The sequence below is a fragment of the Hesperophylax consimilis genome, chromosome 23, assembly GCF_061612785.1.
Source record: "Hesperophylax consimilis isolate HC1 chromosome 23, BYU_Hcon_1.0, whole genome shotgun sequence".
NCBI lineage: Eukaryota > Metazoa > Arthropoda > Insecta > Trichoptera > Limnephilidae > Hesperophylax > Hesperophylax consimilis.
The window spans coordinates 17,158,262-17,182,950 of record NC_142858.1 but is presented as its reverse complement, the minus strand read 5'-3'; the positions used below and the strand labels follow the sequence as shown (position 1 = coordinate 17,182,950).

At 34.5% G+C, this 24,689-nt stretch overlaps 1 protein-coding gene across 1 annotated transcript; it reads right to left on the bottom strand.

The window, feature by feature from the left end:
* Positions 1 to 2,224: 2,224 nt before the first annotated feature.
* Positions 2,225 to 21,358, bottom strand: LOC149412386 (uncharacterized). Its single transcript, XM_089645669.1, has 12 exons — positions 21,116 to 21,358; positions 18,621 to 18,915; positions 18,267 to 18,481; positions 17,630 to 17,851; positions 14,047 to 14,252; positions 11,163 to 11,264; positions 10,391 to 10,476; positions 10,226 to 10,309; positions 9,961 to 10,151; positions 5,213 to 5,380; positions 4,897 to 5,011; positions 2,225 to 4,810 (listed from the first exon to the last, which is right to left on the bottom strand). The coding sequence occupies exons 1-12, from the start codon at positions 21,251 to 21,253 to the stop codon at positions 4,713 to 4,715; spliced, it is 1,920 nt and encodes a 639-aa protein (XP_089501795.1). The 5' UTR covers positions 21,254 to 21,358; the 3' UTR covers positions 2,225 to 4,712.
* Between the last annotated feature and the right edge of the window lie 3,331 nt (positions 21,359 to 24,689).

The following is a 24,689-nucleotide window of genomic DNA, read 5'->3' as shown; positions in this document are numbered from 1 at the left end:
TAACTTTCGTCAGAACTATGTATGTTTAGCAAACAGTAATGCATTTTAATGAATCTCCCAATTCTCCATTTAGTGGTTTTACCATAAATGGTCAAATCAAGCATTTATATAATTACAGATTACTATTCAAGACTTACCTCTAACTCTGTGAATCTCAAACATTAGTCATTACTTCTTTCTCAGAGTTATTAAAAATGTATGGAAATATTAACTCGAATAACATTGCCTTGCCTCTATTATAGATTTTCATTGTTTTCTTTCAAAAGTATAAATAATTTTGATGAAATTTTTGTGAAATATCATCTAAAGGGCAAAAGATCTATTCAAGTGTAGAGGAAGGCTTAGAGGATTGAATGCCAAACATCTCTGTCCTGGCAAACACTACTACATCTACTCATGTACGTCTTTTACATTGTCTCTTGAAGTGACCTCTCTCTATTGAAACAAACAAAATCATTTAAACAGAAAACATTTAAATATCCCACTTAAAAATAGATTTAATGAATTAGCAATGGAGTAAATAAAATTATTTTATAAAAGTACCTTCTAAGAAATCCAGCTTTCAAAATTTGGTTTCCCTTTTTAGAGTTGGATTTTGATCTCATACATTTGTTGTGGGTTTAAATTTTTTCTTTATAGATTTACTGTGTACATAGGTTTATTACAAAGAGATACATGTATTATAATACTGCCCTCTCAAAAGGTATCATCATTTCTATAGTTTTAATTGTTGTAATAATACAATGTTTCAGAAATAAAAAAAGTTTTTACTAATTTTGATTTTTTTAAAGTAACAATTTTATTGAATTAACTAGCTGTACCCCACCACGCGTTGCTGTGGTTCAGTCTGTCTGTGCAGATAGAGAAACAAAAGCGCGTGTTGCTCCTATGTTCAACAGATGGCGCTGTTTAAAAAAAAATCATATTTGCCCAACAGACGGTGCTGTTGTTAAGAAAATACTGACTTGGTAATGTTCAATGCAATCTTCTACAAGCCTTGAAAGCCACCTTTCACAAAGTACTAGGTAATAATGGAGTTGAAGAATTTGTCAAGGAGAGACGACTAAATTAACTCACCAACAGTTCCCAAACTGAAAATTCCTAACCTGGACAAGAAATTGCAATTTGGAATTTTCGGATTATTCACAGTGGAATCAGAATGCATAGATTTTTTTTTATATGTAGGGCTCCCGCAAACAAGAGACTTTAGATGCAGCAACTATTTCAGCACGCGTCTTCAAATTAAGTACGCACACGAGAGCCTTTAGTTACAGCAACTATTTCTATATACTAGACATAAGAATCCTATAATTTCTATACCCGCTATATCCGATTTTTTGACAAAATGATCTGAGTATGACATCTTGTTCACATTTTTGCGAGCAACAAGAGGAGCCTAAAATTGAGTTTCAAAACCATCCTTATCACGACCAAAAACCATGTTAAAACTGCGAGTGAGAAACCAAATCAGCTATATCATACAGAAAGTTACTATCAAAACGCGCTATATCGGATTCAACCAATCACAAGCAGTTATTTTGCCAAAATACAATATGGCCGCCGCTCTGATGCCATGCTCGTGTGTCAAAATGATCTACGCGTGTGTTTCTAAACCCGCCATGTCGGCTCAGTTGACTTTCAAAAGCCTCTATATCTCAAAGTGAGTATCAAAATCCGCTTTATCCGTTTTATTTATCGAAATTACTTAATTATTGCTAGATATATATAGAAAAATAAATGCTTTTCGTAATTTTATTACTCCAATTCATTATATAAAAAATTGTAATGCATTTACTTATGTACGCTAGAGATGTGACAGTTTTTTGCGGTTTTCTCCAAATCAATGAAAGTTGATATAGCGGGTATATAAATTACACGACTCATATATTAATCTCGATTTTGCAGTAGAGTAGACCTGGGTCAATTGTGAATGACCCATTCAATGACCTAAATCGTGAGAGACTATTATTGGAAGCTTGGTCCACGAAGAAAAACTCATTTTCATTCACCACAATTTGCTTCCGATTGATTTTAAATATTAAATAACACAATACAAATAGCCGAATATTCATTGCATCACTAGTTTAAATCTGCTTTGTGACAATTACTATTTTATTTAGTGCTAATTAACAAATTTTTGACAGTATGACCTGATGGTGAATGAATGATTATAAAATAAATAAGTCAAATTAGTTACAAATTAAAAAATTTTATTTCTCCAAAACTTAATGAGATACACTGAAATAAAAATTAATTTAAATGCTTTATTTACATACACAATTATTTACATTTTATATTATAACACAGTGGTAAGATACAAAAGTACGAGGATTACAGAATTCACTGGAATCTTATTATAAATTTTGTTTTACGTGAACACAACATACTTATCACAAAATAAATAATTTACATATTATCTTTCTCACACAGCACGTACATACATATGAGTATATAAAATATGACATTTCACAAATAAAGTACCAAAAGCAAGATTAAACTTAATGAACACTTTCTTCCACACAGCGTCCTCAAAGATCTATCCAAAGGGTCCACTGTGTGGAGTTAATATTAAAAAATGAAAACTGAAATAATACTCTTACATGCAACATAAAGTAGATAAGATTCTTTGATATTTAAAAAAAAAGTTAATTTAATCCGAGTTTTTAAAATGTGTTGTGCATTTTCGTGTTTGAATCCTTGCTGTATCATTCCATTATAACTCAACACAGTGAGAATTCAACATAAAAAGTGAAATAAAGTCAATAACCCTTCAGTACTTTCAACACTTATGTTCCGTTTGCAATAGAGATTGGTAGGATCAAAATATTTTAATTGAAACATCAAAAGAATTGATATAATGGATCCGAGTTCAACGAGAGCAGTAGCTGCGGACAGAGGCAGATATTTGAGGGAGGGGGGGGGGCACATAGACAAAGTTTGGTACATTGGTATGGCACTATGGCGGTAGATAAGTACTGCATTTGCAAAAAATGGGCTAAACCAGTGTTTTCGTACTGCTATTGATGTTTATTGTTTACTTGCAGATAGCAACGTAATTATCGTAATATATAATGATGTGAATGACTACGAATTTGAATGCGTTTCGTATGATGTAAAATTTGTAATACCTACATTTAAAGTGAATAAATAATACAAATAAGTTTTGTAACAACTTCAAATTATAAGGAAATACTATATACTTGAATATTTCTACTGGAGGTTTGAAATCTCCCCACATTTCTCATTATTCCGTCAAGTCATTCTTCAGTAGAAGAATTATTGAAAATATTTCATCCCCACGGACATAAAAACCTGGACACTAAAACAATACCAAATATAATATTTATATACATATCAGGCCGATTGCATCTTTCACATAAAATACACACATCGCCAATACATTCAACCTTAAGATTCTTTATGGAGCAATATCTGAGATATTTTTGATGTTTCTCGGAGTTGATGAATTCTGACCAATGACGTGACTGCTTTGACCTCGATTAATTCTGACCAATGACGTGATGGCTGTGGTTTCGAATGATTTAAAAAACGATTGTCTAGGACTGTGTGATGATTTTAGAGAGAATCGATTCCTCGTTTGATGATGTTTCAAAATGATTGTCTCGGACTGAGTGATGACTTTTAACAGAATCAATTCCTTGTTCGATGAAGTTTTGAAAAAACGATTGTCTCGGACTGTGTGATGATTTTTGACAGAATCGTTTCCTCCTTTTATGATGTTTTTAAACGATTGTCTTGGACTGTGTGATGATTTTTGACAGAATCGATTCTTTGTTCAATGACGTTTCGTCATCTTGTATTAGGTAAACAATTCTTAGTTAAATTAATTCCTAGTTAAAGAGAGAGTATGAAAAAAAAGGTGTGCAATATAGTTGTGAATGATGAATACTTGGAGCAGGATGAGTTGGTGTATTTAAGAAGTATGTTTACGAGAGATGGGAAGGCTGACAGAGATATTGAAAGAAGGGTAAATTCAGGTAACTCTATTAATGGAGGACTGAACGCGGTTGGCGCTATCAAAAAAAATGTCCAAAGAAGCGAAGCTAGCAGTCCACAATGGAGTGCTGGGACCTGCCCTGATGTATGGAAGTGAGGCATGGAACTGGCAGAGGAAGGAAGAAAGTAGATTGAATGCTGTAGAAATGTATGTATGAAGCGTATGAGTGGTAAAACCATGCATGATCGTGTGAGGAATGTGGAGATCCACAAATAATGCAAGGCTAATGTAAGCGTGATGAGTAAGATTAAGAAAGGGACGCTTAGATGGTTTGGGCACGTAGACCGAATGAATGAAGAAAGGAGAGTAAAGAGAATATATGAAGCAAATGTGAATGGTGGTAGTAGTCGGGGATGACTTCTACACTGTTATGTAATAAATTTTTAAAAATGGTTTTTTAATTCTTGTTGGAGCTTACTTGGCCAATTTGCAAAACAAACGTATATCTCCAGCTGATATCCTGATTTTGAGCAGTAATATTATAATAAATATTATTAATAATTATATTACTGTTCATAAAATCAAGATATTCATGTAAATATTATATAAATTGTAAGATAAGAAAATGACGAAAATGCTAAAATATCATATCCAAAGAATCAGTTCAGATAACCAGGTTAGATCTGTTGTATCACATAAAATATCATTTAACTGTCATATGTGCTTAAATCAGTTATGTTTGTGTGTTAGAGTTTCACGGGTTGGGGAAGTGAGGGCTCTGGGAATTGTCTATGGCAGTTCGGTACGCACTTTGGATGTCAGTGAGCTGCGATTCCATCACTACGTTGGCATCTGGAACATTCATAACATTAATTACACTGAACAGTCATGGCTGACTGGAATAATTACAAATATGTATAAATATGTGTGTGCCTTACTGGTGGAATGGTGAGCCTTGATGTGAGCCTTCAGCGCAGAGGACTGTTGGTAGGGGGAACCGCATGTGGAGCACACATATGGCCGCTCGCCAGTGTGCGTACGGATGTGAGACACCTGCAAATCAATGTGCTTTATATAAAAAAAAATAACAAGAATTATAGAATTAAGTAAAGTCATGTTGTGTGTAGACAAAGGGCTTCTCGCCGGTGTATATTTGGCGGTCAATGTTCACCTTGCCGCGTGCCGTGAAACGCTGCCAGCAAAGATCGCACACGTACGGCCTTGCCTGTAAGTGGCTATAGACAGAATGCTTACCAAGTCACTCTTCTGAGCGAAAGCTCGGATGCAATGTGTGCAGGCATAAGGCTTCTCGCCAGTGTGCGTTCGGCGGTGATTCTTCAGGGTACCGAGTGCTGTGAAACGCTGAGGGCAAAGGTCGCACACATATGGCCGCTCGCCCGAGTGGATCCTCTTGTGTTTTACCTGAGGACAGAGTTAAAATGCTTCTTACATATCCACTAACCTAATGTGTCAATACATAAACACATTGAGTTACATAAAATACGCCTGTTACAAACATATTTATTATGTAACATATTAATATGGAATTGAAAAAATTGCTAAACATATGATATCTCAATACGTTTAAAGTAGGAGCGCATGTTACAGTCATAATATTTATACAGCCAGTTGATACCTGATGCCTTCCTTAAATCCTTACGCTAGCAACATCTGTTCATAGATTCCAGCAGTGCACTGAATAAACAACAACTTTAATAAGCAGCCATTTAAGGGAGAAAATAATATTTTTGTTGGATGAAATGATGTTTGGAAAATAGAATTGGTTAGAAATCTTGGCTAAACCACAATGAGAACAATTCAAAGGCAACTAGAAAAAATCTCTTCTGCAGGGTGATTTCAAAAGTAAACATATATAGAACACAAGACAATCATCGCAATACATCAAGTCAGGACTGAGCTGCTAAATAAAAACACATGAAGCACTTATTTTGGATTGGTACATGTTTTTTGAGAAAGACTTACGGCCGTTGTCCAGAATATAACGCTAACTGATAAGGCTGTTCGAATTTAACTCAAAAACAATATACAAACCTAAAATAGGTATTATATTCAAAGATTTTTATTTTATCAAACAGGTTGGCCTCAAACAAAATAAAAATACTATTGGATCCCGTGCGGCCGAAACAGGAGCTGTCAAAATATTTACAGAGTTTGTGGTGGGTTTAAAGGGCCTAGGAGAGGGTCAATATACGAGGGTGGTCTGAAAAGTTTCCGACCTCTACGCAAAGATGGCGGTACTCGTCAATAAAAGCTAGTGAATATAGTTGTGCATCTTTTGACAATTACTCACCAAAGTTTCGGCCATTTTGGACGTGCAGTTTTTAGATGACAGTCGTTTGAGTGAGTCGATGTGTGTGTTTTTATGAAAATGGAAAAATTGAGTATCGAGCTGTTATTAAATTTTTGTTTTTGAAAGGCAATATGCCTACGCAAATCAAAGATGAGTTGGACTCTGTGTATGGGGACTGTGCACCAAAATTTACTACAGTGAAATTTTGGGCAGCTGAATATAAACGTGGACATAGGAGCTTGGGAGACGATAAACGTTCGAGACGTCCAAAAACTGCAACTACTGACGATAACATTGCTAACTTCACCAAATAGTGTTAGACGACCGACGAATTAAAATGAGAGAGATAGTAGGGGTTATGAAAATTTTCAAAGAACGTGTCTGTCACACATTAAATCAAGATTTAGAAATGAGAAAGCTGTCTGAGCGTTGGGTGCTGCGTTTGCTCACGTTAGACCAAAAACGTGTTCGAAGGAACATTTCCAACGCTCTGTTGACGCAGTTTAGGCGCAATAAATCCGAGTTTTGGCTCCGATTCATTACTGTAGATGAAACTTGGTTACACAATTATACGCCCGAAACAAAAATACAGTCAAAACAGTGGACTGCAAAAGGGGAACTGGCTCCAAAAAAAGCAAAAACTGTTTTCTCGCCTGGGAAAGTGATGGTGACTGTTTTTTGGGATAGTCATGGAGTTATTTGATTGATTATCTTCAAAAAGGAAAAACTATAACAGGAGAATACTACGCATCATTACTTGACAAGCTGAAGGCAGAAATTGCGGAGAAATGGCCACATTTGCAGAAAAAGAAAATCCTGTTTCACCAAGACAACGCGCCGTCTCACACCTCAGCGGTTGTCATGGCAAAAATCCACAAATTGCGGTTTGAACTGCCTGACCATCCGCTTTTCTCACCAGATCTAGCCCCAAGCGACTTCTTTTTGTTTCCTAATCTAAAAACTGCACTCGGAGGACAGAGATTTTCGTCAAATGAGGAGGCAATCACCTTTGTGAACAATTATTTTGCAGAGTACTATTTGGATGGGTTAGAGAGATGGGAGCATCGCTGAGAGAAGAGTGTAGAGTTACAAGGAGACTATAAAAAAATAAATAAAAAAACTTGGGAAAAAAAACCTTGTTTCATTGTTAGGTCGGAAACTTTTCAGACCACCCTCGTAAATTGTCAATAGCTTCATCCAGACAGTCCACCCTAAGCACAACAATAATTGCAACAAAATTACTACTATATACGCCGACCGGTCTCGGAACAACCGTTCCTTTCTCAGGGAAAAACATACTAACTTAACATTACAAAACAATGGGTGAACATTATATATTACCAAGTGTTGAAAGGTACCTATTACTGAAAGGAAAGCAGAAATTATCGGAGGACTCTAAATTTCTTTCTAGTGATCAAACTCTTTTACTTAGTTTTAAATCAAAATTATTTTCAGTACAATAAGAGCATCAATAAAAAGAGGGACTAACAATGGGAGCCCCTACCAGCCCTCTAATTGCTAATATATTTGTGAATGAATTGGAATCAAGTTTTTAATTAAGCATCCCCCCTTTTAAGAAATATTTTACTATGGACCAGGTATCTGGGCGATATCCTCTGCATTTGGACAGGATCAGAATGTCAACTCAACAACTTTCTTAACCTTTTTAATTGTTTTCATAATCACATAAAATTTACAATTGCAATAGGCCACGATACTTTTAACTTTTTGGACCATATTATTACAAATAATAAAATCGATTTTGATATATATATCCCAAACCCACATACACTGACAAAGTAATCCACAAGACCTCCAATCACACAGCCGCACAAAAACACTCCGCCTTCCACTCCATGACACACCGCCAAGTAATTGTCCCAATGTCTAATAATAATTTGCTTTCTGAACTTTCTATAGTACATAAAACATTTTTTTGTAAAAACTGGTTAAGAGCCAAATTTAATTGAAAAAATTGTAAAAAAAAATTGTACAATTCTAATAATAATAAAGATAAAGAATGTCATAAAATTTTTGTTATAATATAATAATATATTGGGACATTTCTATTGTGTGCTATGTGTTTGACTATTGTTTGATACAGTTTTTATTGTTTTGATATTATTCACACTTGTCTAGCTCACAAGAGTTACGGCCGCTGTTCCCAACTTTTTAATCGTTATCTAAGTTCAAATCTTTGTTTTTGCTCAGCCAAGCGATTTTTAAGCATTTTGTAGGGAACGTTCGATTTGCGTTGTTCCCAATCATTTTATCTTTGAAAATCTTAAGTAGCCCCACACACTACCGCACATTACCATAGACAATAAAATGACATCAAATTAAAAACTTTCTATGTTAAATTAATATTAAAGAGTTAATTATTGTAGCTCTTATTAATACACATTACTTCTTTTAAATACAGTTATTCATAAACTGGTATTTCATATTTTTTAAACTAACGTATATAATATATTAAAAATAAAGTGACAACTTGAACGTGATGCCACAATCGGGACTTCCCATTTGATTTGGCAGATCGACGTAAGTTTTTTCTCCGTGCGACAGTAAAACAAACCCAAACAAACCTTAAAATGGAGATCAAAGCAAAGCGTGCGAAGAATAACATTAAATTGATAGAATAGAAAGGTTTTCAGATCTGACATGAGGTAAGGGCAAAATATTTCGCACATTCATCGCAAAAATGACACTTGCGTAAATAAAAACTTACCTTTCGCTTGCATAAGTTAAATTCTCCTCAATTAGGTTCAAAATATACAAAAAAACACGTTTTCGTCATACGAAAACGGTCAAAAAATTCTTTGTCATTTAATTCATTTGTAGTTATTTTCTATATGTACTTTTTCTATTTTACATTGTCTTTGCCCTTCACATACCTACATGTACTCTCCATTCACTGTCATCTATGTTTTCTTATTCGTGTCAATATTATGGTTTTAATGGACATATTGTCCGTAAATTAATAAATAAATAAATAGTTCGATGTAATTGACATCCACACCCTGTCGCCGCCTGTATAACCCGATGTTTTCATCAATTACTTCGGCCCATTCTGTAATATCTAGTATATCTAAAATGTCTAAAACTTCTCTATCCATTTTAAAACGATAATGTAATGACAAATGCACAACAAAAAACTGAAAGGAGCGCGACTGTCGATTGTCAGAGTGACATTTGATCATTGATTCGCGGTATTTTTTCACTCTGTAGACACTTTTTGTAACTAGCTTTTTCCTTACATATTGCTTAACCTTTTAAATGCCAGTAGGTAGAAGTGTAGCTGTGCACAGCAGGCCAAGAATGCGAGTTAACTCGCTCTTGGCACAGAAGCGGTTAAATAGCTAATCCAGCTGTCCGGCTGGCTTAGACTGAGCGGCTTGCTTAAGCAATTATTGTGTGTTGGAATTACGTATTAGAGTGGTGATTCGCTTAGAATTTGATTATTAGGATTGGGAACAGCGGCCGTTATTGACAATTTATAACCGTCTCTAGGGCGCTTTAGGATTGCAATAGAAAAATATACGCCACGAAAAAGAATGCCAGGAATAAAAAATCAAAAACCCGACTTAATAAAATCGCTGTAGTTTAGGGAAAAGTTATGATAATTAGAATGAATACAAAGACAATAACAGCAAAAGACGCGTTGGCTAAAGAACAGTGTTTGGTTGCTTACCAAAGAGCTGGAGGTGGTGAAGCCTGTGCCGCAGGTGCTGCACACAAAGGGGTGCTCGCCCGTGTGCTTTCGAAGGTGTGCGTCTAGCTCCCCCTTGGACACAAACTTGTTGAGGCAAGTCGGGCAGGTGAAGGGCTTGGTGGCCGAGTGGCGCATCAAGTGCTGCTTCAAGTTAGTGTTCTGAGTGAACCCTGCAAAACACTGAATGTCAAAATACACACATTCATCTTACCACTGATTGACTCATTGCATTACTGTATTTTACCTTTTCCACAAATGGAGCACAGAAAGGGTCTCTCGCCACTATGAGTTCTGAGGTGGTCCTTCAATGTGGAGAGCATGTTGAAACCTGGAACAAAAATTAAAGATAAAAAGCGATTTCTTCCTTCTTAAATGGTTGACAATAAAGGAAAGAATAGTTCATCCTCACCTTTATCACAGTGGGTGCACTGGTGTCGCTTCTTGCCCGTGTGATTATTCATGTGCAAGATAAGTTGGTCGGGTCTGGTGAAAGCTCTGCAATCAAATACCAACTCTCGTTAACGTTTTTCATTTGCTCTAAAGGGCATTGCAAGAAAATATATTTATTTAGGTTTTTCACAATTTCAAAGTGTAAAATTACCAGCGCAAATGGCATTGTAAATTACTTAACGTAAATAATATTGCAACTTACTTAGAAGTCATAAGAAACATAATTTTTTGACAGTTCTAATTGTGTCCACGTGAACTCACAGCTTGTGAAATCAGTTTAATAAATTGAAACGCTTGTGGTAAGTTTGCAATGGCACCTAGACATCGATGCTAAAAATTAAATGGCAGGTTTTCGAAGGATTTTTTTTCTATACTAAAAACTATGAATATGTATGTAATTATGATATGTAATTATGATATGTAATTATGATATGTAATTTTATCCCAAAATGATACTAAGTAAAACACAATCTGTTGGTATTTTCATACGCCAGATTGATTGAAGTACATAATACTTACAAATAATTTACGGAAATTTTCCATTACACGCAAATTACTTACTAATAAATAAAAAATATATCATTTTGGAAAAAAAAGGTTTCACCCACAACATCAACAATGCCATTTTATTTAATATTAGCAGTCTAGTACACCCAAAAGTCACGAGCCGCCACTGGTTGTGTGTTCACTTTTTTTCAGAAAATTTGTGGGACAAATAATGAACAAATTACCTGCAGCACAGGGTGCATTTATTTGCCTTCTCCTTATTATGTGTTAGGGAGTGTTGCTTGAGGTTTTTTCTTTTATGGAATACTTTATCGCAAACATTGCATCTGAAATCATTTAATAAACATAAGTACTAGGTTCAATAACGGTAAGTACTTAGTTAAATCAGGAAAGAAAAAATTTAAATTAGATTTTTAACTACCTTTACCAAATTTACCAAAGTCATTACTATACAACTCTGTAAATGTATTATCTGTTCGTGCTTTATTGTGGCTTAAAATTGCGAGTCAGCATACATCTCAATCTGAACATAATAAAATAGTGACATGTTCATAATACAAGACTAATTGCAAACGATGGACTTGTAGTTTCCAGATACCTGAATAAATATGGTCAAAGAACTCTAGAATACCTCGTTCCAATAATTTACAACATGTTACCAAACTCAATAAAAAGCTGTGAATTGACTCACAGAAGGAAATGTATATTAAAAAAATGGTTATGTGAAAGAATTTTTTTGTACTAATGTAATTATTTGTATATTTTATGTACTTGTAAAAATTGTATGTGTATTTAAAAAGTAATTGTTAAAAGAACCCGTTGACAAACTGATATCAATCAGTTTAACCGGTCAGCAACGTAAGCAGATATACACGATAAAATAACGATAGCAGTCAAGTACAATAAGCGTGTTTACACGTCAACGCGTGTGTTTCCACAAAAATCGTCATAACTCCGTTATTCTTCTAGTGACATCCCTAAAACAAAAAGTAGAATATTCGTATTGAATGAAGCTTCACATCTCTATTCAAAGTTATCCATAGAAACCCGTAAAAAGACCTACTCAGTGGAAGCAAATTTTACCCGCCAAATCGTAAAACGACGCCAAGAAAGCCGTTTGACGTGCCGACCCGCCTCGCAAGTTTAATTATTTTTTTAAAAATATATTTTGTATGAAATGGTCAAAAAGTGAAGTGACAGAATTGTTTATTGTACATTTGTACGATGAAATAAGTGTTTTTTTTTTACATTATCCGTGATTTTAGTATCGTTTTTACATAAAACATTACAGGTGAGTCATTTTTACAATTTTTTCATGTTTCCATTCTAAATTTAAATATTTACAAATGTTAATATTTATTTATGATACAACAATTTGAAAGCCTATTTTGTAACCTTTCTAAAACAGTTTTTACTATTCGGCTCCGTTCAGTAATGTTTCATTTATAGAGCTTTGATTGTGAGGCGGTAATAACACAACGTTTTCGTGAAATTGACATTTCGGTAAAGACATCTTAGCTTCAAGTTCGCGAAAAGTCGGAGGGGTTAACGGGACTTAATTGTAAAAAATGTATTTTTGAAAGTTAATAAATACAAAAATAAAAATAAAACTACATACCATAAAATAATACAGTAGAACCTCGTTAATTAGAAATCTACGGGACGTATAAAAACAAATTTCGCAGCCGGCTATTCAGATTGGGTAATCTAATTAAATTAGTAAAAATACCATGCATTTCCGCAGAAATCAAAATTTCGCAACCGATTACCACACAGCAGGCTCTTTAACCCTTAGAAGACGGTTAATATTTTGTTAATATCTCAAAGCCATATGTGTACAATATTGAAAATTATATTTGAAATAATTGACAGGCATGAATATTGAAATGCGTTCAAAACTTCTAAAACCTAACTACACCTAACCTGCTAACCTACACTGCACATTGCAGTGCACCTGAAGGTAGTCATGATTTCACTGAACTGCTATTGTAGTTGGTCGTATCCTAAGGGTTAAACATAGATATTCTAAGTAAGTTTGTAAAAACACAATATATTCCTGCATAAATTGAAATTCCATGACTGATTTCCGTCGCGGCCGGTCATTTAAATTCAGAAATTCGAGTAAATTTGAAAAAATACGACAATTTCTGCATAAATCGAAATTTTGCGGCCCATTTCCATCACGGCCCGCCTTTTAAATTCAGACATTCAAAGTAAATTCTTAAAAATAACAATATATAAATATGAGTAAATCGAAATTTCCCGGCCGATTACCATCGCGTTCAGGACTTGAAAATCAGATATTTGATATAAATTTGTGAAAATACGATATATTTCTTCGTAAATTGAATTTTCTAGGCTGAGGCCGGACTTTAGAACTCGGATATTGCAGTAAAAATCGATTCAGATTTAATACATAAAAATATGTGTAAGGAGGATGCATAACCACGTAAAATGACATTTTACTGTCACGCCTGTCTGTCAGATTCAGATTTAAGAAATTATGTGATTCATTTTTGCAAAAATTTTTTCGAATTACACAAATACATTTTTGTACGCGGAGAAAAATAAACTTCGAATTTGGTATGAAATTTTTTTTCCCGGTATTTAGTTTTGGCAAAATACGGGATTTTTCGAATTATCGCAGTTTGAATTAACGTGGTTCTACGGTGCGTATGATTTTTTGAATTATTGAGGTTTTAATAAACGGGATTCTACTGTGAGTATATTATAATATGATCGAGTCATAATTTTTTTAAAAAATAAATCACACTTAACACATTGTATTAATTTGCTTGTGGCATAATTAAACAGGGTTACCATTTAACCCCGGGGAGGTATCTCTAAAATTTCTTGCAGTACTTAGAACAAACCCAGCATTCTCAATGAAGTGCTACAAGCCATCTCATTACGAGTATGAAACATCATCACACTATCAAATATGATTCCAAAATTCTTCATGGTGGAGACAAGTTTTAAACTTCAGGCATCCATTAATATTATTAACTGGTAATAAAATGTATAACACACCCTAGTGTTACAATTTAAAATTAAACATTTACATTCCTTTTACTTCAGTCAAAAATTCGTACTATCTTCATTACAGACCTGAAAGTAGTCTGTCCTTTGGGCACGGGCTGGGAGTGCTTGGTCATGTGTGCGGCGTATGAGTGCTGGCTGTTGTAGGCGGCCCCGCACTGAGCACACTCGTAGCGCACTTCCAGCACCAGGCCACCGGGATCCCCGTCTTCGCCTCGTGGCTCCTCCTTGATGGTGGCGATAGCGCCACCCCCGCTCGCCGACACCTCCCCAACCTGAACCAAAAATTACACTTTGTGGTGTGTGACATCATAAAATAAATTAAAACACTTTGATTTTCACCATTACTCATTAACTCCTTAGGCTAATTTTTTTGGTTTTGGGAACAAACAGTATGGAGTAGCTAAACTACGACTCCACTCTATTAGTTTGCTGGTATGCTTAATATGCTGGAATAAGCCCTACGCAACACACCCAAAGGACCAGTTCCAGAACTATGTTAAACGCAATGTTATATATTTGCTATTTTCAATGCATCCGCTAAACTTGATAGACAGTATTCCTCAAAGTTTAAACCTGGGCTTCTGGAACATAAGAAAAGCCCGGATTGGATTATAGGATAACAATGGAACTCACCCGTCGCAGTTGGGGCCAGTCTGCCAGATTCTGTCTGAGGTACTATTTTATACTGAGCTCTGCAGAGCTCAAAATGAGCATAATGTCACTTATTGACATCTTGCAACAATTAAACCAGACATGGTGACATAGGGTAGGTAGGACAATTGCAGGATTTGAGATTTCCTATCCAGCAAGTCTTTGCAAATGCATACCTAGCAATTAAATATATTGCGTGAACAACCGTAGAGCCAATCTGTTCTCTTTTCAGAACAGCTCAAATGAGAAATTATTGTCTCCCTTATAGTCCAAGCGATGACCTTAAAAATTATATCTGATAGGCCACTTCAACCAAATGAGTGCTGGCCAATTAACCCTGAATAAGATTAGTAAAAAAACGAATTCTGCCAGACTAGGGAGGAGTCCTGGAAAGGGAAAACTTCAGGTGTCATTTTTGGGACGAACATATCTGACATGCCACATTACTAAAACTAAGGCAAAAGTTTACCGCTAATTAGTTGTGAAAAAATAAACCTTCTGCCAACATTTGAGCCAATTGAGTGCTATGAGGATGTGACTGAATAGGTAATTTAACAGTGTTAGTGAGAATGTGTTTTTTATAATTTTTTGTAAATAACTGAAAAAATATTTCATCAATTATAGTAAACTAGCTTATACCCCACCACGAGTTGCTGTATTGTTGTTAAAGGTGACGTCTATATTATATAGGTATATTTTTATATACTTAGTTTTTACTCATGCTTATTCGAATGTAACATTGTGTCAAAATTTACAAGCAAACATTTACATTTTTGTTTAAATAGATTTAAAAATAATAAATCACAAAGTGACAAATACAAGCACTGTAATTTTGAAATTTGTCACTTTAGTTGTCATATTACTAAGTAATTTAACAGTGTCACTATAAGAAATGTATTTTATTCTCGAATAATCGCATCTGCCACATAGTTTACCACAATATTAAATCGACAGAACCATATCTAAATTCATGCATAATATGTTTCTTTCAGGTGGCGGATGAGGGCACATGTTTTCTTCTCGATACTACTAGGTAAATTAAGAGTGAATTAATTGTTAAATGTTGGCAGAACCGATTTTTTTTGTAACTTTGCGATTTAGTAAAGTGGCAAGACAGATGTTTTTGTTGCTTTACAGGACTCCTGCTGAGTAGAAATCTGGCAGAAGGTTTAAGCATTTGGTTAAAGTGGCCTATCGGATATAATTTTTACGGTCATCGCTTGGACTATTACCGTAATAGTTAGAAATATTAACTAAAAAGTGTAAGAAAGAGAAAACACCAAGCTTAATATTCAAATATAGAAGTCAACAGCAGAATAATTAAAATGTATGAAATTTATGAAACTTTAATTTTTAATTAATTATTTTTATATGAAATAAAAAAAAGTGAGGTGGCAGTAATATTTATAGTATATAATTTTAGCTCTAGTTTAGAAGAAAAACGTGAGGTGAGCCATTTTTAAAAGATTGTGTTTGATTAAAAATACATAATTTAAAAATTAAGTTTATTTTTAATAATAACATTTGAAAACTCATTTTAATTTTCGGATACATTCAGAAATATCCCATTTATTTGAATTTTATTGAAAAGTAGAAATACACACAAATTTTCAGACTTTCTGACAGTATCTTTGAGAAATATAACGGTTAATATGCCTGAAGGGTTAAAGATTTGTTGTTGACTAGATTTTACTCACAATAATGGTTCTTTATTGACAGCTCATGATTACGAATCCGTAGGTTACGGTTTCAAATACCCGCGTGCGCAAATAAAATTTAGTTAAATTTGTTTTTTTTTTTTAACAATTATATTGAAGAGCTGTAATAAATTAGGGCCATTGAAAAATATGAGTTTAGTATTAGAAAATGTTCAATATATTATGTGAATAGAAAAAGACTCCCAACTGATATCAAACATCTAGAACCAGTGAGACTATGGCATCCCCAATTGAGGTATGTTGATAATTGTAAAACGAAAACGTGTTTCACTTCCGATGGTTCCTAAAGGTTTGGAAGAAATGAAAACAGATGCAAGAGATAAAGTTTGAAATGAGTCGTCGTCTTGCAACTGCTCTGGAAATCTCTGCTGGTGCAGTCACAAAAAGTGCTTAAAGTAAATTGGAAATAAATAACATATTAATATTTTTCGCTAAATACCAAACGAACAATGTATTATTATGTCGATATTTAGCATAAAAGGTATATACTTTTAATTTGCATAGTGTTCCAAGAAGTTTTTCATGACTACAAATTTTGAAAAAGTTCCAGAGCGGGTTTTGTGAGTCGACGACTCAAATACATAAAATTCACTGGATAAAAATCACAAAAACAACAAACTTCAGTCCTTCAACGATTTAGAACTGAGGAAAGTTGTAAATGTTTTAAGAAAAAAATAATTGGCATGTTTAAAAACAGTGAATTGCGTAAATTAAAATGAAGATAATAGACGTAAAAAAAGACTTTCTAAACATGATCTTCATTTCGAGCGACAAAAAGATTTCTGTAAAATATGTCTTTTTTCAAATTTATGTTGTTCATAACAATTAGTTTTTATATCCCTAGTTTAAATAGGATTATATTTTAGTGAATATTTGCTTTACACTCTATTTTACATTTTTACGCAAAGCACTTCAGCCCAACTAATAAATGTCAATGGGTTCTTAGACTTTTTTGCATATTTTGTTACTTTTAATCTATTTTTAATACTATAAAATTTATTTTTACTAACTGTATTTTTTATTATTAGTTGTATGTATTTTAATGATGTAAAAAATGTAGACTACTTACTAAAACAAAGACCTGTATTTCTTTAAACCTTTGACCTCTTTGACATATTATGTAATTTTTTGATGTTTGGTAAATTTTTGATATCTCTAAAATTGGCAACATTTGTATTTGCAATTCAATGATCCTGAGGCATTTTTTTAATAAAAACTTTACAAATCCAACAATTATAAAATCTTGTGATTTTCCATGAGTCTGCGCATATACTAATTACCGTTCGTCGTGTGTCCACTTTTGTAACTTCTTCAGAATCTTCGGCTTGGTTGTTGTAACAATTTGTATCATCTTCAGAGTCTTTGTCACTGCTATGGAGTTCACAGTTGCCATTCTTCCGTGGCGGCAGCTTGTCGCGGTGGCAGGCGCGCAGGTGCTTGGCCATAGCCACCTTGCTGGGGGCATCCACACCGCAATGCTCGCAGTCATATTTCACCTTCGTCTGCAAACACATTAAGCCTCACTTTAAACAATCTGATAGTATCAATAAAGCATTATAGTTCTTCCGGGTTGGGGGCTTGTTGCGGTGCATACATTCTACTTAACTAAACCCCTTTCTTCATTTATCACGTACAAATTTTTACAAATCATCTTCACTCAGGCACCCCGACTTTTCTATCGTTTACTTAATGTAGTATCATGAAGTATGTAAACCGCATTAAAAAACTAAAGTATAATGACTTGAATTCGACTAGGTATCTCTTTCCAGTGCAGAGATAATGCGTCAGTCTTTCTCGGGAGTCCCTGACTTCTTCTACCGTTCAAACCACTCTAACACTCCTGGCACTAATAACAACAGACTTGCGTCTACCGGGCATACATCTACAATATATAGATAACAAACTGGTGATATTTACCTTAGCTGAAAGAGCATTCAGGAAAGTGTCAATGTCTTCCGCTGCATGCACCGTCTGCAGGTGCTTCTTGAGGTGGTCCCTTCTGGAGAACACACTCTTGCAGTGCTTCATGCAGGAGAAGCGACTGGCCTTGTGGATCAGCGCATGCCGCCTTAGAGCCTTGCGGGTCAAATAAGTCTTGTCGCACGAATCGCACGATCTAACCTTCGATTTCCCTGCAACAGAAAATGGATAAAGATATTAAAAATAAAACACATCAGAGAAGAGTGCGTACAACAGGTGATCTCATTATGTTTTGTCTATTGTTCGGATAAACGAGTGTGATAAGTGTGACATGGGACAACTGCTACTTACTTTTAATATCAGAAAGAGGAAGCGTTTCTTCCTTTGGCCCTTCCACAGGCAATTCTGTTTCAGTCTTGTAAATTAGGAAGTCATCAGTGTAGTCGTCAGTGTCAAAGGAGTCTTCCTGCTTGACGAGCGTCGTGGCGTCCTCCGGGGGTGTCAGGGTGTGAATGTTTCTCTCGGAAAGATACTTTCGATACAGTGATTCTGACTTTTCAGATAGGTCTCTAAAATGGAGGATCAGTTCCACAGTTTTGATACACTGCATGCAGACTTGTGCAGGCAGACCATCATTCGGTTTCAACTAGAATCCAATCAATTAAAGATAGCATTACATCACTATTAAATTGGTTACACAGCTCATACCACATGTTAAAAATATGTACAACTAATGACAATGACTTTTCATACAAACTTCCACACTATTAACTGACAATAAATTATTCTCAGGTGTACATGTCTAGAACTGACCAAAGTTGCATACTTGCTAGACCTACAGAGGTCAAGATTGGCATGAATTTCCACTTGAAAAAACTATATGTTCTTACCAAAAGTGGATTTGTTAAACAAAATATAAACATGAAAATAATAATTAACAATACGAATTATAAAACCAAACATCATTTAATTTTTAAATAAGTACTGTAGTTTTATAGTCACTCAGATAATTTTCGGCATATAGTGCCAAGTTTGCAAAAAAGTGTTGAGCGATCGCATGCCATCACTTTTCTTTACCTTTTTTAAAACATTTTTTTGAATTTTTCGAATATTCCCGCATATTACAGTTTTCATTAGTAGAACGCTGATTTAATGCTTTCCAATTTTATCAATAGATGTCTAAATTCCACCGCCTAAGGACTGTAGTAGACTATTCTAATATTCATACATTTTAATTCTTTCTGGGACTCGATTCTTCAATCCAGGCCGCTTGTCTGTGATTTTTGATTTTTGTAATTTTTGGTAATAGAATGTAAATTTTCCTATAATAGAATGACATGTAGAAAATATTCATGAGATGAGAGCATAAAACAATGTTGAAAATGAACATCTGGGTAACAGGAACCTAAATTATTTTGAAAATAACCACAAATGCCGGCTCCAGACGCTCAGGCAAACACATCCGGCGAAAATGTACAGGTGACCTTTGCAGGTATGCCGGATTCGCCTGGAGCGCCCACACATTAAGGCAGACCTGAAATCCTCTCAATTGAGAAAGATGGCGTCGACAGACAATGTGTTAGCAGTGTTCGGTTTGCAAAAAATGTTTCAAAGGTTTCATGTAAACAACGGTTGCTAAAAAGGAATAATTATTCACAGGTAAACTGCTAATTGAACCAAAAGATTGGCATAATTATTTGAGAACGAATGAAAGTAATTATAGATGGTCGATGGTTAAGTGGGACTTGAAAATTCAATTTATGAGAATAAGTAAGAAAATTAATTCTTAGGAGCCGTAGCCGAATGCATCGCAGTTTTCAAGAATTGTGCCCACGCTCGTCACGAAGCACTGTAATTGCAGTGTCGATCTTATACATTCATTTTGCCTTTGGATATTAGTATTTTTATTTATTGCATTTTCTTGCCGGCTCCTACTGGTTAATGTAAATAATCAGTTTTTATCCATTCTAGAACTATACATTACTGGAACTCTGAGATTTATTTTAACTGGAAGATCTCAAATATTCTACAATAATATCACCCCAAGCTCTCAGTTATATTATACCTCAAACATGTGAAGCTATATGCAGTGTTCTCACTAAGCGCCCACACATTACTGCGCGCCAGACACCACCACATGCTCTCTGGTGTGCCTGCGCAGGAGACATGTATAAATGAACTGGAGCAGGCAGAAGGATTGTTTAAAAAATTGAAAGAATTCATCAAATTTCAAAGTCAATAATCAAGTAATAGTTTTTTCAATTAAGCCAAAAAAAATTAGTGGGTAAACCATTTAAAAAAATAACATTAGTGCTTTTCAACTCTGACAGAGGTAAACACTGCTACTAACACAGGTATGGAAATCATGTTTTCATATTTCTGCTCTCGGTATCACGTCTTTTTACTGCACTATTTTCGTTATCACCAAATTATCTCAATCACCGAAAAAATTACAAACAACTGACTAACTAACCATCATGCAGTTTACTCGAAGGGGTAGGTAGAGAGGACGGACCGCCAAGAAACTCGATCTTGGGACACACATAACATTACAATTACAAACAAGCTATGCTTTATTCGGGAAGTCTTGATGTGAATAATTACTGTACATTGGAATGGCATTTCCTCGAGCATAACAACACTAAAACGAACCTAAATACAATAATAAAAGGCATAAATTAATGATACTGAAAAGTGACAGACGACAAACAAAACAAAGATGGCTCCTGCCTCTTTTAGCGTCTGGTCAATACGATGTTCAAAACTAGAAACCTGCAAACTGGAAAAAGGCCCCGAGGACCTAATTCATTACGGACAAAACAAATTATGTTTAGTTTAAATCTCACCCTGACAGACGAAATCGCCATGACCATTTCGGAGACGTGAGGCAGTCCCTTGACTGAACTGTTCTTCTGCAGAAACAAAGGATGCAGTTCGTGGCCAACGCACATACAGGTGCGACACATCTCTTTGAAACGCATCATTCAAACAAAAACACAGAGCACAATAAATTCTGTATGAAGAAAAACACAAATTCGGCGAAAACGGCGGCAGACCGACACATCGACGCAACGAACCAAGTTCGCTATCGATTTGCTCGATTTGCTTTTGCTTCTTTTCTCGCTAGAGACTAGAGATGTAGAGATGGTCGATATTCGTATCCCGGTTATTTGGGCTGTGCTTTTCTGACAGTTTGACGGTATTATTTGTATGAACACCTAAGGCTTTTTGAATTTTTATCATGAAAAATGTTAGACTTATTTTGAAATTTTTGGGAACTTTCCATTTTTTGAACTTTCTCTAGCCGTCAACGACCCCATGATTTTTTTTCTGAGGAACCGGTTTCAAAAGTAACCGGATTAAGAACAGGTTCCACATCGGTCTCTGGTAGCGATGGGCATAATCGATAAATCATCAATGATTTACTCGATCTTTTTGACCATCGAAATATTTTCATGGACAAATCGATTCTCAAATCGTTTTGAAACGTCATCGAACAAGTAATCGACACTGTCAAAAATCATCACATAGTCCGAGACAATCGCTTTGAATCGTCATCAAACAAGGAATCGATTCTGTCAAAACACATCCGAAACCGCAGCCATCACTTCATTGGTAAGAATTAATCGAGACAAAAGCAGTCACGTCATTGGTTAGAATTCATCGATTCCCAAATCCGAGATACGTCAAAAATATCTCGGATTACTTGGCAAACGAGATATTGCCGTGGGTACCTATATAATTTGATATGCATTTGGGATTAAGCAATTATTCTTTGGTAATTGTCAAATGTTGGACTGTTAGGTATTAGATGTTTAATTACAATATTATTTGCCAACCGAAGAATCTACGAGTATGTGAACAATTTATTTTTATTTTTTATTAATAATAATCTCGATGGCGCTGTATTAATAATCTAAGGTTAACGTGTATTTTAAGGTTATGTATATATTTGTTGTGAATCATTACCAGAATGAAAACATCGGTTTTCGTACCAAAGAACCATATAACACAAACTAACTAAACTAAACTAACACAAACAAACAGATCAAACATCGATACCCAACCAACACAACACAGATTTATATTAAAAACAAGTTCAGAAATGGAAATTAACAAAATAATAAATACATTAAAAAACCAGATTGCTCCTGGATTAAATGAGATAACAACGGATTGCATTAAAATAATAAAAAATGAAATATTAAAACCTATAACACACCTAATCAACCTTAGCATAACACATGCCTGCTTTCCTAATACTCTTAAAAAAGGACTGGTAATCCCTATGTATAAATCCGGAGATAAAATGGAAATAACTAACTATAGACCAATTACTTTGTTAAACTCTCTATCAAAGATTTTCGAAAGACTATTAAAAAACCAAATAATAAAATACCTGGAAGAAAACAAATTAATCTCGGACAAACAATATGGATTTAGAGAAAAAAGAAGCACAAAAGAAACTTTAGCAAGTACAATAGATTATATACATAGCAACTTAGATCAAGGGTTTAAATGCATAGCGATATATTTAGATTTGGCTAAAGCCTTTGATTCAATATGCCACAAAACACTTTTTAAAAAATTAGAAAATATGGGTATCAAAGACAAAGAACTACAACTATTAAAAAGCTACATGAGCGACAGAACACAACAAGTCAAAATTAATAACTATACTAGCAAACCACTGCCGATTACACACGGAGTTCCACAAGGAAGCATACTAGGGCCCGTTCTTTTCATAATTTACATAAATGAACTTTGCAGCATGGAAATAGATGGAGAAATAATTAGTTACGCAGACGACACAGTTTTATTATTTAAATCTAAGGATTGGAATAAGGTTTATAACATAGCGAATCTAGGAATCACGCAAGTGAAAAAATGGTTGGACTCAAATACACTCACACTAAACATATCGAAAACAAAATTCACAACGTACAGCATAACTAACACAGGACAGCCAAAAAACAATACAAACACCATAAAAATACACGAATGCATAAACACCAACATCTGCGATTGCCCCCCTCTAGAAAAAACAGAACAAATAAAGTATCTAGGAATCCTAATTGACCATAATCTTAGATGGACACATCACATCAAACAAATCACAAATAGACTCCTCAGAACAATACACATTTTCCTAAACATAAGAAACATATATAAAATAAAACAATTGAAAACAATATATTATGCACTATGCCAATCAATAATAGAATATGGAATAATTGCTTGGGGAGGAGCAACAAACGCAGCTATCGCTCAAATAGAAATCGCACAGAAAACGATATTAAAGGTAATACTCAAAAAACATAAACTAACCGACACAGACCAAATATTTAAAAGCTGTGACGTACTTGATATACGCCAATTATATGTTAAAACACTACTAAACTACATTTTCGACCAAAAAAACAAACCCCAACAAACACAAAATATCACTAATAGACCGGTCAGACAAGCGTACAAAGAAAACATAAAAAATCCGACGGTAAACACTACCTTTGGACAAAGACACCATAAATACCACGCTATTAAAGCATTCAACAGTCTTCCACTTGAAACAAAAATTGAGGAAAATAAAAATAAATTCAAACACAAAATAAAAAAATGGATTAAAGAACAAAAAGACAATATTACTAAAATACTATAACATAAAAGAATAAAACATATACACGCAACACAAAAAAAATATATAAAACACGCAACACGCACAAACACATATATCATTATAAATGCCGATTTACATTCTCTTTTGATATTTTTCTTTTAGTGTTATAATTATATTTTAATTTTTAATCTTTATTTTTTATTTTAAATTTATCTTTATTTTAATGTTGTTTTTCTTTTATTTTTTTTAAATGTATAAATTCTTAAATTATAAAATGGGGGCCTCAGCACGGGTAAACAACCCAGTGAGGCCAACATTACTAAATTGAAATATGAAATATTGTAAAAAAAAATGTATCAACAATAAAAAAAAAAAAAAAATATTGTGTATGTGCCAAGTAAACAATAAAAATCATTAACAGTACGAAAACACTGGTTTAGTCCATTTTTGCAAATGTAGTACTTACCTAACAACATATTGCCATACCAATGTACCATACTTTATGTGCCCCTCCCCTCCCCCCGAGACAAAAAACGCCGTCTCCGTCCGCAGCTACTGCTTCTTCTGAACTCCGAACGATTCAATCGTAATCATTCGAGTCTTTTGATGTTTCGATCCTTCCCATCACTAGTCTCTACTATAAATCGCGGTAACTGGAACCGCAGTGACAGTTCATTTGTTATCCGTCCACGGTTTAGGTAAAAAAAACTAACTTTTAGTTTGCAGCATAAATAAACACCTCACATTTAAGTGTGCAATAAAAATAATGGAGGTATTACACATTCATTTAGCTGGTTTAGTTT